Here is a 17,472-nt window from a genome sequence, read left to right as displayed (position 1 = left end):
GAATGTATTAAAAGATAAATATATTTAAAGAATACCTTGTGCACTATGACCTTCAATAAGCCACTGTGTACTGTCTTCTTCTCTACCACTTCCTGTCTCTTCGTCCTTCTCCAGAGATAATGTTTCTTCAATCTCACTATCTGCTGTAGGTCCAAACATAAAAGTACTGTCAGAGGCAATAGTAGACTCATACGAAGGTTGATCAGAAAATCCCTGCATGTCACGATGGTTGTCTCCTCCATAAATGAGCGATGGGCTTGGTATGATTGTTCCTATTTTTCCATCCTCAGTTTTTAGATTGTCCTGTTGAACAATAGCTGTTAGAGGTGACTGTGAGATAAAACTGTAATGAGGTCTTGGTGTTCCATGGGCAACTGTCACCCTGTCTTCTGTCGCCAAGATTGAGTCTGTTGTAAATGAGCTGGATGCAGAAATGTGTTCACTTTCTGGAATGGACTTAACACTTTCATCAGCTGTTGTCTTCTTTGTCTTCTTACTATCACCTTCACTAATTTCATGATGGGCTTCATTAGAAGTATCTTTTTTGCTCTGTATTGAGTTGGTATTACTCTCAAAGCCTAGGTTCTGAGTGACAGTTTCATGGTGGCTAATAGCTGTGGTTTGGTTCTCTTTTTCAGTGAGTACAGTTTCAGAGACCTCTGTAATATCTGGTGCCAACAAAGTTACTTCTTGTTGCCACCCTTTGGATCCTTTTTGGTTGCTGGTTGTGAGATTTGGTGGCAAAGTGGTTTTGTGTATTGCTTCTGGCTTGACATTTTCATAAGAGGTGTCATGATTTGAATGTGGAAGTGCATTTAATATATCAGAATTCCTGTGCCCAAAAATAGTGTCAGAAATGTTACTTGCTGGCACCTTCAAGTCTGTGGAGGTATGCATTTCATCTGTTTTATTCTTTTGAAAAGGTAATGCTAGATTCTCTGAAAATGTCTTTTCTTTGCCTTGCCGTTCTTGGAAATTAGAGTATAGATTTTCTCCATCTCCCATGTCAACGGTTTCCCATACTGTGTCTGAATGTTTTGTTCCTGGGAAGAAAAAATTACCTGAACCTTGTGTTGTTACGGCTGAATCAATAGGATTTGGAGTTTCTAATGATAAATGCCTGTCGTTTTTTACTGTAAGATCTCCTGAAAAGCCCTCAACATCTTCTCCATCTATGGTTTTATGACCTCTAGCTGACAGCACTTCAGAGCTTTCTCCATCATTTGGCTCCTTATGGTTGTCACCTGCACTAATCCAATTTTTGGGTACTTTTGAGTCCTTGACATTGTCTGAAGGAAACTTAGTACTACTTAAAGGAGTTGTTTCTGTTGATGAATGGTAACCTGTACGAAGCTCAGTAATTGTAGGCAGCCAGTCATCCAATAAATCTTGATTGCTATCCAATTTCATATCATAATGTTCTGCTCTCTTATTTTCATGAGATTCTTCTGTCAGTGACTGCACTGTTGGCTGTGTTTCGCCTATTGTATCACTGGAATCTTGAGATGATGGAATTATTGGTTGGTGTTTTGTTTTTTGATGCCCTTCCAAACCAGTTGATTCTGCAAAACAAGTTAAAAAAAAATTAGTAAAGCTTTTTCAACCAGGGACAGTAAAGCTTTTTTTTAACCAATGACATAGGATGTGTAAATATGGAAAAGTTTTTTCAAGTTCTACACTTAAATGTATTTTTAATTTATTCATATTTGATACCCATAATCATGTGAAGCATATGCAAAGCCGTGTTAACACTTGAAGTATATCTACAGCCAAGAACAAAAAAAAAAAAAAAAAAAAATAGCAGCTTACCAGTGCTTAGCTATAGTGGTTGAAACTTCCCTTAATTTTCACCTGGTGATTCTGCCAGTAACACATTTACTGTCCTAGGATGACAACACTCACTTAATGTACTGTATTTAGGAGAAGCAGTGTTGTCATCCAAAAACATGACATCAGAACACCTTTCCCTCTCCTCATCTCTATAAAATAAGGAGGAGGTATTCTCTAGTCCACAGCTAAAACAGCTAACTTCTAACCATCAGAAGAGGCTGAGAACACAGTAAATTGGATTAGCACAGCTCACTGGATTTCTGGCAGTATCAACAGGTATTTTTTTTGCACTTATCAAATAGACAGGGCAGCCATCAGAAATTTCGGGGCTCCTTACACAGCTTTAGGCCTGCCCCCCCCCCAGGCCTGACTATCAATATTCCCAAGGGCCCGCCTGCTGGCTGTCCCACTGGCCATCCCAGCGAGTCCTTCAATGCACCCACTTTTATTTCAACACTCTTACAACTTAATATGTGAAAATGAAAAGTGTATTCTTAAATCATCAGTGCTTTCAAGATTTAACAGTAAGGAAATATATTTTGGCCAAATATTATTAAGCCTGCCACCATGACAAGATAGACTCTTTTGAGCAGGACCCTACACTAAAACTAACTGCACCTTTTCAAAGAGACAGTCCAATCCAGCAAGGATTCTGCCCCATATATTCAGTAAAGAGATGGCACAATCCAGCAAAGAGACATCCATATATATTCAGCATAAATATCTCCCAATCCAGCAAGGAGACATGCCAATCCAGCACAGAGACATCCCCATATATTCTGCAAAGAGACATCCCCATATATTCAGCAATGAGACATCATAATCCAGCAAAGAGACATCCCCATATATCTAACAAAGAGACACTCCAGTCCAGCAAAGAGCTATCCTCAGATATTCAGTAAAGAAACAGCCCCATAAATTCAGCAAAGAGACATCCCAATCCAGTAAAGAGACATCCCCCATATAGCAAAAAAGACATCCCAATCTAGCAAAGAGATGTCCCAATCCAGCAGAGACATCCCTATATAATCAGCAAAGAGACATCCCAATCCAGTAGAGACATCCCCATATATTCAGCAAAGAGACATCCCCATATATTCAGAAAAGAGACATCCCAATCCAGCAAAGAGAATCCCCATATATCAAAGAAACAGCCTAATCCAGCAAAGAGACATCCCCATCCAGCAAAGAAAGAGACAGCCCAATCCAGCAAAGAGACAGTAACAGAACAGGCCCACATCCAGCAAAATTTTCAACAACTTGTCTCCAGACCAATCCACAATTAGCACTGAGCAGTCCTGCTGGCGGCCCCCACACCTGTACACACTTAGCCCCCCCCCCACATCTGTATGCACTCAGCCCCCCTCACACCTTTATGCACTCAGACCCCGCTCATATGCACACACTCAGCCCCCCTTCCACCCGTACGCACTCAGCCCCACTAACACCTCTACGCACTCAGCCCCCCTTCCCATGCATATATGCACTCAGCCCCCTTTATACCTGTATGCATTCAGCCCCCCAAACCTGTATATACTGAACCCCCTTGCACCTGTATGACTCAGCCCCTCTCACACTTGTACATACTTATCCCCCTCACACTTTTATGCACCAAGCCCCCCTCACACCTGAATTTACAAAGCTCCCTCAGACCTGTACACACTCAGCCCCCCTTCCCACACACACACACCTGTAAACACATGGACAGCTCCAGAGTCCGGGCCCCCTGTGCACTTGTAAAGGAGGTCTTCCTAGTCCCAGTTCTTGTTCAGACAAAGCTGACATGTCACTGAGAGTGAAAGGAGTGCAGATGCAGGAAGCAGCCAGAGGTGGCAGTAAAGAACCTGATCTGAGCAAAATGACAGCGAGCAGCATCTGCCGACTCTTCTGTTGTGAATGCATAGGGAAAGACATGGCAGCCACACTGTTCCCAGCCCTGCTCGGAAAGTGGGCCCCTGGGAACGCCCGGGCCCTCTACGTGCGTATTGGCTACCCCCCTGATGGCGGCCCTGCAAACAGAGATAACAAAATGCTTTTAATTGTATATTTAACAGAGCAAAATGTAGACGTTCACTATTAGAATTTACACATCCTTTTAACCAAAACAAGTAGTTTAGGCGTTCCAGATTCATTGGTTTTATACTTTTTCAGGGCCAGGTACTCAAAAATATTAAATTGAAGGGGTCAGCATGATAACCAAGGAGATAGCAGTTTTTAAATATAAAAGTATAACTTCATTGCAGTCTGCCTTTGCTGATCTCATTCTGAAAATGCTAATTGCCTGGTTTTGTTGACCTACAGAAGATGTAAGAAAACAAGAAAATAGGAGAAAGTCAGACTTTCTTATTGCTATACTTGTTTTAGGTCATAATAAACCCAAAGCATCAGCATGATAATAGCAATTTCAGAAGAAGAGGTTAGCAGTTGCAGCCTCCATATTTCACCCATGACAGGTTTCCTTTAATATTAAAACGGGTTAGACACTTCCTGTTGTGATGATAAGTTAGTTTATTGCCCAAGGGTTCCTCTTGGAAGCTGTAATTCTGTTATCTATTAAGTATTTATGTGGCTTTATATCATCTGTTTTGGCTCAAAACTGCACTGTAATGAAGTAAACTTTTGTTTTGAAGTTGCTTTATGCTCATAGTAAGGACTACACTATGGAGTTGGTTTACTAAAAGCAAATAGACTGTGCACTTTGAAAAGTGCAGTTGCACTCTGCAAGTGCAGTTGCTCTAGCTTCACTTTTTAAAGAATACCCAATCACGTGCAAGGAAAATAAAAAAGCTGCATATTTGCTTGCACATGATGATGGAAATCAGGAGAACTTCTGCTCATTTACTAAGCTCTGGAGCAACTGCTCTTGCACAGTGCACCTGTATTTTGCAAAGTGCACAGTCTATTTGCCTTCAGTAAATCAATACCTATATTCCATAGACATACTTGATATCCTTTGCCATTATAATATGTTATCCAACCTATTTTTTACAGTATAATTACACCTCACTATAAAGTTCTTATAAAATACCTCATTCAGGACCTTCACCTAACTTTAAGTGGCAAGCAAATTGAATAATTCACCCTCAAAAATGTGTAGATAAATTATGCCACACTTTTTTATAAATCCTGTTTAGTGCATCATATCAAATACGGCACACCCATGTACCTATCCCACCAAATGCCACAACCAATAATAAAGTATATCACATTAATAAAAAAGTGTGTCATATTGGTATAAAAATCACAATCAAAAAACATCAAATATGAAAAATAGTCATCATATGTAAAAATAAAGCATAAAAGTAATATATTACAAATAAGTAACAGTGTCTGTAAATTGCATCTTCTAAGCAATATGTGAAGACATGTGTGCCATGCCAAAGCGACTGTGACCTCCATCTTCCTCAGTGGGCACATTCCCACCTACTTTGTATCAGAAGGTCATTTGCAACATGTCCCCTTCAAAGCCAGAACAGTGCAAACACCAAAGGCAGATGCAGCCATACCATGTAAAGACAGCCATACCATGTAAAAGATTTATTGTAAAAATAAATGTTTAACTCACATGAATTTCAATTTGACTGAGGGAAGACGTTTCACAAACACTGGTACAGTGCAAGCTCTCACCCGCTCACAGAACCACACTGTGCCAATCTCTTCAAAGCGTCCTAGGTAACACCTCCCACATGCACTTGCTCTACCCATCATTAATGTTTTGTCATCAGTGACATCATCAGGAGTCTTCTATCTGTAAGGCCTCATTTACACCTACTTTGCTGTTGAAGAGTGATTTGCTGACAGCAATAAACAGGTGTCGAGGAGGCATTGTATCGCCTCCTCACCACCTGTTTTAATCTCCTAAATACACGACAACTGTGTCTCAACTGCATGCGTTGTGCGCAATTTTGGGACAGTTGCAGCACAGCCCCATTCACTTGAATGGGTCGCGCTTAGTACTGCCTGGCAATCACGACAGGGGAATATATTGTACAGCCTGGCCCTGGCCTCAGCAGCAGAAGGGGGAGCACTTGAGGGGCAGTAAATATGTGGATCAACCACAAGGTTTTACTGCCACCCAATTGCAGGTGTAAACAATAGATCAGTACTCATAAATCAAAATATTATAGATTAGTACTCTTTTCCATGCCTAAAAGCTAAATGCCAATAAAAAAAACACTAAATTAAATACAATCAGCGGTAGTATCATCACTGTGTTATACATAGCAAATGCAGAGAGCAGAGCCAACCTGAGACCCAACATAGCCTCCCACTACAGGCTGCCTGTAGAAAACTATAGGAAGGGGTGGATACAAGACCAGTCACCCTGCACAAGAAGAAAACAGCAGTGATTGGTTTTTATTGCAGGAAACTCTAGCTCAAAAGCAAAGTGCTGGAGTTATTTCAAGCTTGATTACTGCAAAGATCTGAAATATATACACAGCCAACTGCAAGACTCAACACATGCCTCTTGTATATGGACCAGGGGCGGACTGACCATTTGGAAACTCAGGCACTGCCCGAGGGCCCGGGGTCAGTAGGGGGCCCCATGAGATGCCCCTGGTACCTTTTTCATAGGCAAGGACACAGGGGCCCCATGATCCCCTATTGCCCGGGGGCCCTATGAGTTGTCAGTCCGCCCCTGCCTGGTACCTTTTTCATAGGCTTTTTTGAGTTTGGGCAAGGACACAGGGGCCCCATGAGTTGTCAGTCCGCCCCTGATATGGACATTTTTGTTTAACCTACATTTACACTTTAAATCATGGTATTAGTAATTGCTTTGATGGGGGACTATACGAGAAAAAATAGCTGCTGAAAGTACTAGAAGGCAGCCAGCAACTAACTTTTCAGAAAGAGGTCAGCAATGGTAGCCTCTACATTTCAGCTAGTATAGGTTTTCCTTAGTGCTGTTGAATTCATTGTTTTGCAGAATTTGTGATAGCACGATTTAAATGGTCATTTTTACCGGTTTGCACTGTCAGGTAGTCTTTTAATTGTTCCAAAAGCTTTGTGTATGAATGACACAAGATTTGTTTTTTCCAATACTTTAAGTGCTAATAAATGGCTTGAAAGTCTTTTGAAGCCTATTTATCCATCACTTTGTGACATTCAAGCACAACTCTGTTCTGCAGGTTGAGATTTATGTTTCTACCCTGGCATCTTAAACCCTCGTATGTTCCCAAGATGCAGGCACCAGCTTTACTTATCTAGGATTAGAAAAAGATTTGCTGAGAATTAACTAGGCTCATGCGAATACATGACAGGTATATTGCATGTATTATTTTTCACTCAGCTCAGGAAATATTACATCTTACACAGGCTTTTCTTACAAGAAATACATTACCTGTTAGATATTTTAATTGTTTCACTAGACTATGTTGTGTTTAGTTATTTAAAATGCCATCATAGCGCTAGGTTAATTTTAAAGGTGTTTGTTTTTGGACATTTACAGTAAGTTATTTTCTGTTTTTTCAATAACCCATCTGTGTGTGCATACACAGATCTTCTTTAGTTGCTTCCAAGGGATATGCAGGAGACCAAACTTTCTTAACTACAGGTAGGATATATTGTATCACTTTCCTTTCAATTGAATTTAATAGCCAAATGAAAGTCAAAACAGCAAAAATGCACAAAGCAGAACTGAACTGATGGCGCATTGATGCCAATTCCTGGAAGGGGCACCCATATGGTGGCTGAGGGAGAAGATAAATGTTTGGGAAACATGTTCTTGTCCTGGGGCTACTGCCCCTGGGATGCAGCCTATGTACTGGAGTTGCTGTTTGAGGTTCAGAATGTATTGGCTGAGGACATGAAGGAGATCTGATTGATAGACATTTGCTGGAGGGTGTCACTGCTGTGGAGAAGGACCCTTTCAGTTGCGTGGAGACTGGGTGAGAAACAGTTGTCCTTGGACTTTGTGTATAAAACTTTGATTATGGATCCCATATGTGCATGCACTTGGGGATTTAAGTGCCAGAGGTTGCTGTAAGGACTGGGACTGCTCGTATAGCATTCCAATTTAGCTATCCATTCCCTTCTACCCCCAGCAAAGACTGTTATAAGAGGATTTTGGCTAAAGTTTGTCCTCCTGATAATTTCTCCTGATGTTTTGGAATATCCTGCAGCTGTATCCCTCTCCTGTTCAAGTTTTCTGCATTAAACCCATAAAAAGACATCCCCTAGACAAAGCCTATATTTGTCGGTGTTCTAGGATCTTTGTCTGGTTCAGGCAGCCTCTGTACTAGCAAGGGAGACCTGGGTCAATTCAGGTGCTGAGTGCCACAATTATTATACTAGTTCTGTGGGAAGCATTATTGAGTATAATAGCCCCTGCCTAGGCATCAACTTCATTATCTAGAGAGCAGGGGTGAGCAACCTCGGCACTCCAGCTGTGGTGAAACTACAAGATCCATGAAACATTGAAAGACTCTGATAACCATAGTAATGACTTCCAGAGGTAGAGGCATTTTTGGATTTATAGTTTCATAACAGCAAGAGTGCTGAGTTTTCCTACCCCTGGCCTAGAGCAATATATGTTAAAATGACTTTTTTACATGTTAAAAAAAATCTGAAGAATATATTTAAAAAATATATATTTTTAAAGAAAAATGTTTTAAATATATTCTTCGGATTTTTTTTTAACATATAAGAAAGTCATTTTAACATATTTTTTTACATATATTTGTAAATGCATTGCAAAAATGTAAATTTTTATTTTTAAAGACATACAGTATATTTGAAAATGTATTTTTAAAAATATTTTTCATATATTTTGTAATAAAAACACATTTCAACATACAGTGTGTATATATATATATATATATATATATATATATATATATAAAAATATATTTTGACATATATTAAATATGGCCAAAATTGTAGTATTTCAAATATATGTCAAGAATATTTTTAAAATATATTTCAAATATATTTTTCTTCCATATGGGTAGTGCTGCATTGGATAGAGCGCTGGAGTTCAAGTAAGAAAATTGTTTCCAAATACCCTTTCTAAAGGACAAACAAAAGATAATCCCAAAAAAACTTTTTTGATATCCAAGAACAGCAATAGAGAGGATATTGTTTGAGAATTGTTCTAGATCTACGAGATGAAGAAGGTGATGGATGTTATCTCCAGCATGACAACAAGTTATAAAACCTACTTGGTCCGGAGATATAAGACTAACTATATTAGAACTTAAGCGAGTAGCTAAAATTTTAGCTAGAAACTTGACATCAGTATTGAGCAAAGAAATAGGTCTGAAATTAGAACACTTAAGTATCATCTGACAATGGTTTGGGAATAATACTAATAGTATAGTATAAAATGTTCTGTACCAAGAAGACTGCTAAACGTTGAGACCAACCAGGGACCAAGTCTATCAACAAATGTTTAGAAACAAATGGTGGTAAAAACCACCTAGGCCGGGTTGTTTGCTAGTTTTAAGAGAGTTAATCGCAGTTTGAGCTTCTAAAACAGATATTTCCTTTTCAAGCAGAGAATGGAATTCAGGAAAGTTGAGGAAAAGAGTCATTGTCATTAGAAAAAAGAGAATACGCCAATGATTCGGTAAAAGGTTGTTCAGATGAATAACGACAGGTGAGCTTGGAAAATTTTAGGGGACTATTAGTTAGCTGGCCAGCCATGGACTTTAGTTGGTAAGGCTTAAACAATGGGGTGGAATGACTAAGTTTATGTGCTAATATGGTATCTGGTTTGTTCCCCTCTCCCATACACTTTTCATTACAAATATATACAACATTGTTTTTGTCTCCTTCTTATTAATTTTACTTTACATTTTTTTTATTTATTACATTTTGTATTATAGTTTATTCATAACACTTCTATTGTTAATATTGTTTTTATAAATTATGTAATTAATATTAATAATGTATTAATTTGAGCATGGTTATTAACAATTTATTATCATCAATCTCATATCCTTCTATTTTTATTTTTATTGGGCCCTTACAAATTAAAAAAAATAGATATTTTTCTTTTATATTTTTATGTTACGTTTCAGTCCCTGACTAGGGGCAAAATATAACCCCTGAAATGCACTGTAAACACTTTGCCTTTGTAATAAACTTCTATCTGGACTTGAATATTACAACGTGGAACTTCAATTCAAGATTCGCTCATCCTAATCACAGCCCAAGGTGATTGTGGAAATCCTTCAGTGTGTAGAAGCTCTCAGCTCAATATTCAGATTTTCTGTAATTACACCACTACTATACTGTGATAAGAACAATACAAAATAAATATAGAATAAAAAACTAAGGATTCCAATGCCACTAACCCATTTTTTAGGTCCCCTTTGGTCAGTGTCTGGAACCATCCTTGCTTGCATAGACCCACTCACTTCTAAATGGTTAATATGGCTGCAAGGAACCAAGTAATAATGTATAGGAAGATGTAATCTGGGAGCAGGTGCAAATCGAACTCTATCATCACTTTCCATTTTATACACGCCCTCACTGGGTCTTCACAAAATACCAGCTATTAGACTCTTTAAAGCATGTTATAGCCAGGTTTGTTTTCAGTCATTAAAGGGAAAACGATAATTGGTTTGTAAATTGTTTTTCGTTTACACAATCCTAAATTGACAAAAGAGAGACAGACAGACAGACAGACAGAGAGAGAGAGAGAAATACACAACACAAACAAATGAATACTACTTGGCAAAGTACTATGGCACTGCACTGTAGTAGCAGCCTGCAACAGAAACCTTGGACTGAGCCTTCCAATGGGTAATGGGTAAAGTCTCTAGCCTGAGCTATGCATTTTACAGTGATGCTTGCTGTACTTAGTAAGCATGAAGACAAAGGTCAATTTAATGGTCATCTAGAAAGTAATGATGTTCCATTAAATTGTCTGCTTACAAAATAGGGCTTGCAATTGAGGATCTGCAGCCCTCATCTTCCCCTAATGGCATGGATGTAGTTACACAATAGAATAGAAGAAATATGCGAAGAAATATGCGAAGTGGGGCACATTTGTTAACTCCATTAACTGGCAGTTGGCAAGCATTACTGACTTCGATTAATATTTTACTCAAAGGCGTATTACCAGCTACTGTATTCCTTCTAAATGAAACCCTGTTCCACCACAGCCCCATTGGCTGCTAGAGCATGTGCTCTCACCTCTGACATAATAGATCTTATTGCTATAGGGCTGCTATAACTAAAATCTCATATATCTGTCCCTCTAGACCTGATTGATGAAGGTTAAGGCCAGACTTACACATATAGTATAGCCATAAAATTGGGAACAAGTCCATCTTCCTGACACTAATTTCAAGCCTGAATGCCTCTGTCCCCTGTTTCGATATAAACCCCCATCCCCCCGTCTTTTACTGATGAATGGTCCTCATTTAATCAATGACCACTCCACAATAACAAAGAGATTAGGTGGACGTGTTTATTAAAGAACCTGTCAACATTTCTGCCCAAAGCGAGATGTTCTTCTGGGACAATTAATCCTGGCTTTTACACAGAAACATAGATTGACAGTGTGTAAAAGCAGTTGGCCATTAAATAGCCTCTTACTAAATCTAATTGCTATTGTGTAATACATAATGCACAGTATGTGTACTTTATCTAAAAATATTCAGTTAGCCAGTGATGATGTACAAAATGTAGTAACCAATAGCAACCAATGATCCATTGCCTTCTGGCCATAATCTGGTGGGTTGCTGTAGGGTACTACATTTTATACACCGTTATTGCTCTTTGTGCTATTTTACTGAAAAAGCTCAATGATGTACATTAGATACAAAACAAGGTAAGAGAATATGTCCAAGCTCCTATACATACATTTTATAACAATCTAAATCAGTATAATATCTAATCTTTTTTTAAACGATTATGCTCTGTAACAATTGTGAAAAAATCCCAAGATAACAGATGGCCCCTAGTCTGCAAACTTCTATTTTAAGTTGTTGCCCTTCTATGTTGTACTGTAGATAGATATACCAGTAGCAGATACCACAGTTGTTTACTACAGAGTATATGATTTCTTGGCATCCAACCCTGACAAAATTCTGGGACTAAGAGCCAGTTCACACAACATGCAGTGCAGTGCATTTTTTCTTTCTGCATCAAAAACAGTGTGGTCAGTTCCAGAACGTTCCAGTTCCAGGAAAATAAAAAAACATGCTGCATTTTTTTTCTGCACTGAACAGAAACATAGTAAAACACATCAAAAATGTACCTAAATGCACCAAAAATGCAGCAGAATGCACATGTCCTTATTTAACCCCCTGGCGGTATTCCTGAGTTTAGCTCGGGGTAAAGTTTCAGTACCACAAGCTGTAACCCTGAGCTACTCTCGGGCTTACCATGCGACGCTGCTCCGGGATCTGTTCTTCACTTTCCTTGTCCTGCGCTCCCGCGATGTCCCTCCTGCAGTGTCCCCCGCAATGTCCTCCGGCGGATGCCGGCATCTGTCATCTGGGTTCCGTCCCCTGCGAGCGTTGGGACGTATGGGGACGGAACGGCGGGAAATTTGAAACTGACAAAAAGTGACATTCACTAAATACACTAAAATCACATAGTAAAACATTACTGTATCAAACCATTTCACATACATTTTGTCCCGAGTGCTTTGTCCTGTGCCCTGCCTGCATTTTTACTGTTCTTTCTGCCTTGAAACTGAGAAATGTCCATGGCGTCCAAAAAGCGTCCCTTTAGGTCAAAAGCAGTTTTAGACCAGCTAGAGAACAGCGATAGTAAATTAGAACCACTTGCAGAATTGAGTGATAATGATTTGTGGGGAAATTCATCATCAGACACTGAAAACGATTTTGCGACTTTGCTCAGTGATGTGCGAACTTGGCGCTATATTTCAAATTTCAGTGTTTTTGGTTTGATTATATTATTGAATTAAATTTATTATTATATTATTATTTTTTATGATTATTTATTAAATTATAATTTATGATTTCGTGTTTCAAATTGTAACATACCCGCGATGTTTACTAGACTCTTGTTCGTACAGATTTCAGTGAGTTATTCCTAAAAATTACAGGCCTACAATAAAAAAAAACATATTTCCATGCAAAAAAATGTACCGCTTTGAGCACAGAAATATGGACATAATCAGACCGCTAGGGAGGTTAAGGTGAAGACAAAAAAAGGGGGAAAAATGCACCGGAATGCAGTGAAAAAAATGCAGTGAATTGGCCCTAATGCGTGAATATATTTTCTTTGCATAAACTTACATTTTTTATGCAAATTGTTTCACATCTATCTTGTGCAAAGTTTTCTCAGCCAAATTTGCTATTTAAATTTTGTTCTATATTCATTACTTTTTTTAGTCAACTGGTATCTACATGTGAAAATGAACATCTCTCACTTAGTAGTGAAAAAAAAGGAATACTTAAAGCGGAGTTCCAGCTGATTTAAAAAAAAGTCAGCAGCTACAAAAACTGTAGTTGCTGACTATTAACCTACAGACACTTTCCTGTCCCTCGATCCAGCGGTGTCCTCACCATGGCTGGTTTCACCAGCCGTCTTCTCTTCCCGGCACTGGCATCTTCATTGTGGGCACCCGGCTGTGACAGCTTGCGGCTTCAGATCCCACTGTGCATGCGCGAGTAGTGCTGAGCTTTGTGAATGGCCCCTGTCACGTGTCCCACAAGACTACGGGGAGGGGGGAGGACAATCACCTTAGGCGTTCCCAGCATAATTGGGAGTGGATACCTGTCAAATTCGGGTACCCACTCCCCAAAGGTGCCAATCCTTAACGGGGAGCGGGGGACAATGCATTAAAGCAAAACTTCCCCTTTTGGGTGGAGCTCTGCTTTAAGAAATATTGGTAGATTCTCAACACTGAAAGCAACAAGTTAACAGTCTCCAAGTGTTTAGGAAGAACAGAACTGAAGAAAATCCTTTTTAACAAAATTTTTTTGGGTGTCTTGGTACCAGTGAAAGTAGAAACCTGTTCCCTGCCAGCATGCTGCAGAGAAGGATCTTTTCTCTCTGTGTGGAAGTGGTGGTCTTTCTGGTCTTCCTGCAGAGGTCTGACAAGCTCTCTGCTGAGTCATAGCATTGCAGAGCTATAGGTCTGACCCTGCAGGACGCATGTCAGATTTTTGCAAAGAGACCACTGTTTCCACACAGAAAGCAAGGGTGTTTCTCTACAAGATTTTGGCAGGGAACAGGCGTTTATACAGTGTGGCTGCTTTCTAAAGAAAATAAACTGTAAGACTTGGCATACCCATTTGCTTTGGTGTACTGGTAATTCATTTAGCTGATTTAATCTTAAAGTTCATTTGAACTTTTCAAAAAGGAATTTGAGAACTCTGAAAAGCAAATACTGAAAAGATGTATTAAATGACCACTGTGAAGGGTATATTACAAGCAGGGCTGTGGATAAGGGGGTACCACCAGTCCTCATGTAGGGGACCCAGGCCAGCAGGGGGGCCCAGAAGGTGGGTGAATCAGATGCAGGCAGGGAGGGTAATCAGCATGGTGTAGGGGGGGGGGGTAATTACTGGAACCAATTCCCTGTATGGCTCTCTCTGCAGCACCTGAAAGCTGACTTCTTGTCCTCTCCCTCCTGCTGGATTTCAGCTGCTGCAGAGAGAGCCATACAGGGGATTAGTTTCAGTAATTGCCCTCCTGGTGCACCCACCACCCTCTCTGTGCACCATACGTTTCCCTCTGCTGCCAAGGCCCCCCTGTGTCCCCCCACCCCCCACTGTGCTGCTGGCTTCCCTACTCTCTTTCGCTCTCTTTATTTCCTGTTGGCTTTCCTCCCTCTTTTCCCTCCGGCAGCTGCAAGCACACAATAGGATCCTTCAGAATGGAGAGTGAGGGAAGGGTCTGGTAAAAATGTCACATTTACCAACCCCTTCCTTTTCTGAATTAACACAATGAGTGATCGGTATTAATCACTCACTGTGTTTATTCATAACTGAAGCATAGCAGCCCTGATTACACGTGGTCTTTCTTTGTAACAAAGATATGTGAACCCATCATATCCATATAGAACAGTATTATTGTTGAAAAGGGATAGTTGTGTCTGAATTTATTTTACAGACTCTTAGATTGTAAGCTCCAAGGAGCAGGGCCCTCCTAACCCTCTTGTATTGAACTGTATTGTTGCTGTAATGTCTCCCGTTATATTGTAAAGTGCTGAGCAAACTGTTGGTGCTATATAAATCCTGTATAATAATAATCTTAGATTGTAAGCTCCCAGGATCAGGGCCCTCCTAACCCTCTTGTATTGAACTGTATTGTTGCTGTATTGTCTCCCATTATATTGTAAAGCGCTGAGCAAACTGTTGGCGCTATATAAATCTTGTATAATAATAATAATACAGATAATGACACCTGGATACAAGCTTCAGGTTTTGATGTGACTAAACAAGCAAACTTTGTAGATGGGATTTAGGCTCCTTCCCAATCCCACCAGTATTTGCAGTTGCACCAGTCCACTTCCAAAAGCACACTATGTGCTTTCCATTTCTGTGTTTGCAGATGACACCAAGCTACTGTATGAAGTGGAATAGCATCTTCACAGAATGTCTCCTTATTACAAGCAACTATGTGGCAAATGAGGTTTAATGTTGATTACTGTGAATGTATGCACGTGGAGGCTAGAAACATGCATGCGTCTTACATACTTGGTTGAGTACAACGAGGGAGTCAGAAGGATCTGGGTGTTCTGATAGGTCACAAATAATAGCATTTAATGCCAAGCTGCAGTTTTTAAAGCAAACAAAAAGGTTTATTGTATTTTGCCCCTGCACAAATCATTAGTAATACTTCACTTGGAATACAAAGTTCAGTTTTGGGCACCAATTCACAAAAAGAACATTGGGGAACTGGAGAAAGTACAGAGAAGGGCAACCAAAGTGATAAGAGGCATGGAGGAAATCAGCTATGAGAATAGATTAGAGGAACTGAATGTATTCTCTTGAGAAGAGGAGATTAAGGGGGGTTATGACCACCATGTATAAATACATAAGTGGTCTATATAGTGAACTTGGTGTAGAGTTTTTCATTGTAAGGTCATAACAAAGTGACCTTATTTATTTTAACCACTTAAGCTCTGGAAAGTTTTGCCACCTTCATGACCAGACCATTTTTTGCTATTTGGCACTGCATTACTTTAACTGGTAATTGCGCGGTCAATTGCAATGTTGTACCCAAATTAAATTTATACAGTTGTTTTCACACAAGCAGAGATTTCTTTTGGTGGTATTTTATCACCACTCCTTTTTTTATTCTTTATTTTATAAATAAAAAAAGGCAGAACATTTTGAAAAAAAAAACATATTTTTTATTTTCTGCTATAAAACATATCCCAAAAAATTTTTAAAAATTAAATTTTTTCTTAAATGTAGGCCAAAATGTATTCTGCTACAAGTCTTTGGTATAAAAAAACATCCTAATAAGTGTATGTTCATTGGTTTTCGTGAAAGTTATAGCATCTACAAATGATATACTGTTTTTATTGATTTTTTTTTATACTAGTAATGATGGCAAATCAGGAACTTATAGTGGGACTGTTATAGTGTGGCAGGAAATCTGACACTAACTGATGCTGGATGGGAACTGACTAAATAACACTGACATCTCCAGTGTCGCTGCTAATAATATACACTGTCATTGTACTAATGACACTGGCTGGGAAGGAGTTTACATTTAGGAGCAATCAAAGGGTTATTTGTGTGCCTACAAATATTTATTGTGTGCTGTTTCTACTAAGCAATTTGCCAGTTTTTACTCCCTGGAAAAGGGAAAATATGGAAAAATTAGGGAAAAAACTTTTTTTTAGTGCTTTCCAAAGTCTTCTTTGTTTTTTTTTTTCTGGAAAAATTTAAAATGACATTCAAACTATATAACATGAAGACATTAATGAAAGATTTCTGAGACTTTATGTAGTATCTTAACCACTTGCCTACCGGACACTTTCACTCCCTTCCTGCTCAGGCCAATTTTCAGCTTTCAGCGCTGTCACACTTTGAATGAAAATTGCGCAGTCATGAAACACTGTACCCATATGAAATTGTTATTATTTTTTTGAGACAGATAGAGCTTTATTTTGGTGGTATTTAATCACCTCTGAGTTTTTTAATTTTTTGCTAAACAAACCAAAAACAACTGAAAATGTTGAAAAAAAAGTTGTTTTCTTAGTTTCTGTTATAAAATTTTGTAAATGAGTAATTTTTCTCCTTCACTGATGTATGCTAGTGAGGCTGCAGTGATGGGCTCTGATAGGCGGCACTGATAAGTGGCACTGATGGACACTGATGAGGAGGCATTGGTAGGTGGCACTGATGGGCATTGACAGGCACCACTGACATTCGCAGACATCACTGATGGGCACTGAAAGGCAGTACTCATATGTGGCACTGATATGTGGCACTGATAGGAAGCACTGACTGGCACTGATAGGCGGCACTGATAGGCGGCACTGACTGGCACTGACTGGAACTGTTAGGTAGCACTGACGGGCACTGATGGGCACTGATAGGCGGTAGTGACTGGCACTGATAGGTGGCACTGATTGGCAGCACTCATAGGCTGCACTGACTGGCACTGACAGGTGGCACTGACTGGCACTGATAGTTGGCACTGAAAGACAGCTCATATTGGCACTGATATGTGGCATTGATGTGCACTGGTAGGCAC

The 17,472-nt window shown here is 39.4% G+C and overlaps 1 protein-coding gene across 2 annotated transcripts in view; it reads right to left on the bottom strand.

The window, feature by feature from the left end:
• NCAN (neurocan) overlaps positions 1–17,472 on the bottom strand; it is a 305,419-nt gene that overhangs the window by 91,299 nt on the left and 196,648 nt on the right. For both annotated transcript variants that reach the window (XM_089670821.1, XM_089670822.1), the window contains one exon: positions 36–1,562. In XM_089670821.1, the coding sequence (XP_089526947.1) occupies positions 36–1,562 (1,527 nt within the window). The remainder of the gene's footprint in view (positions 1–35; positions 1,563–17,472) is intronic.

This window comes from Staurois parvus, unplaced genomic scaffold, assembly GCF_062004578.1.
Source record: "Staurois parvus isolate SC_StPar_1 unplaced genomic scaffold, SC_StPar_1.0 ptg000096l, whole genome shotgun sequence".
Lineage (NCBI taxonomy): Eukaryota > Metazoa > Chordata > Amphibia > Anura > Ranidae > Staurois > Staurois parvus.
Note: the sequence above shows the minus strand (reverse complement) of the source record. Positions and strands in the feature narration are given on the sequence as shown.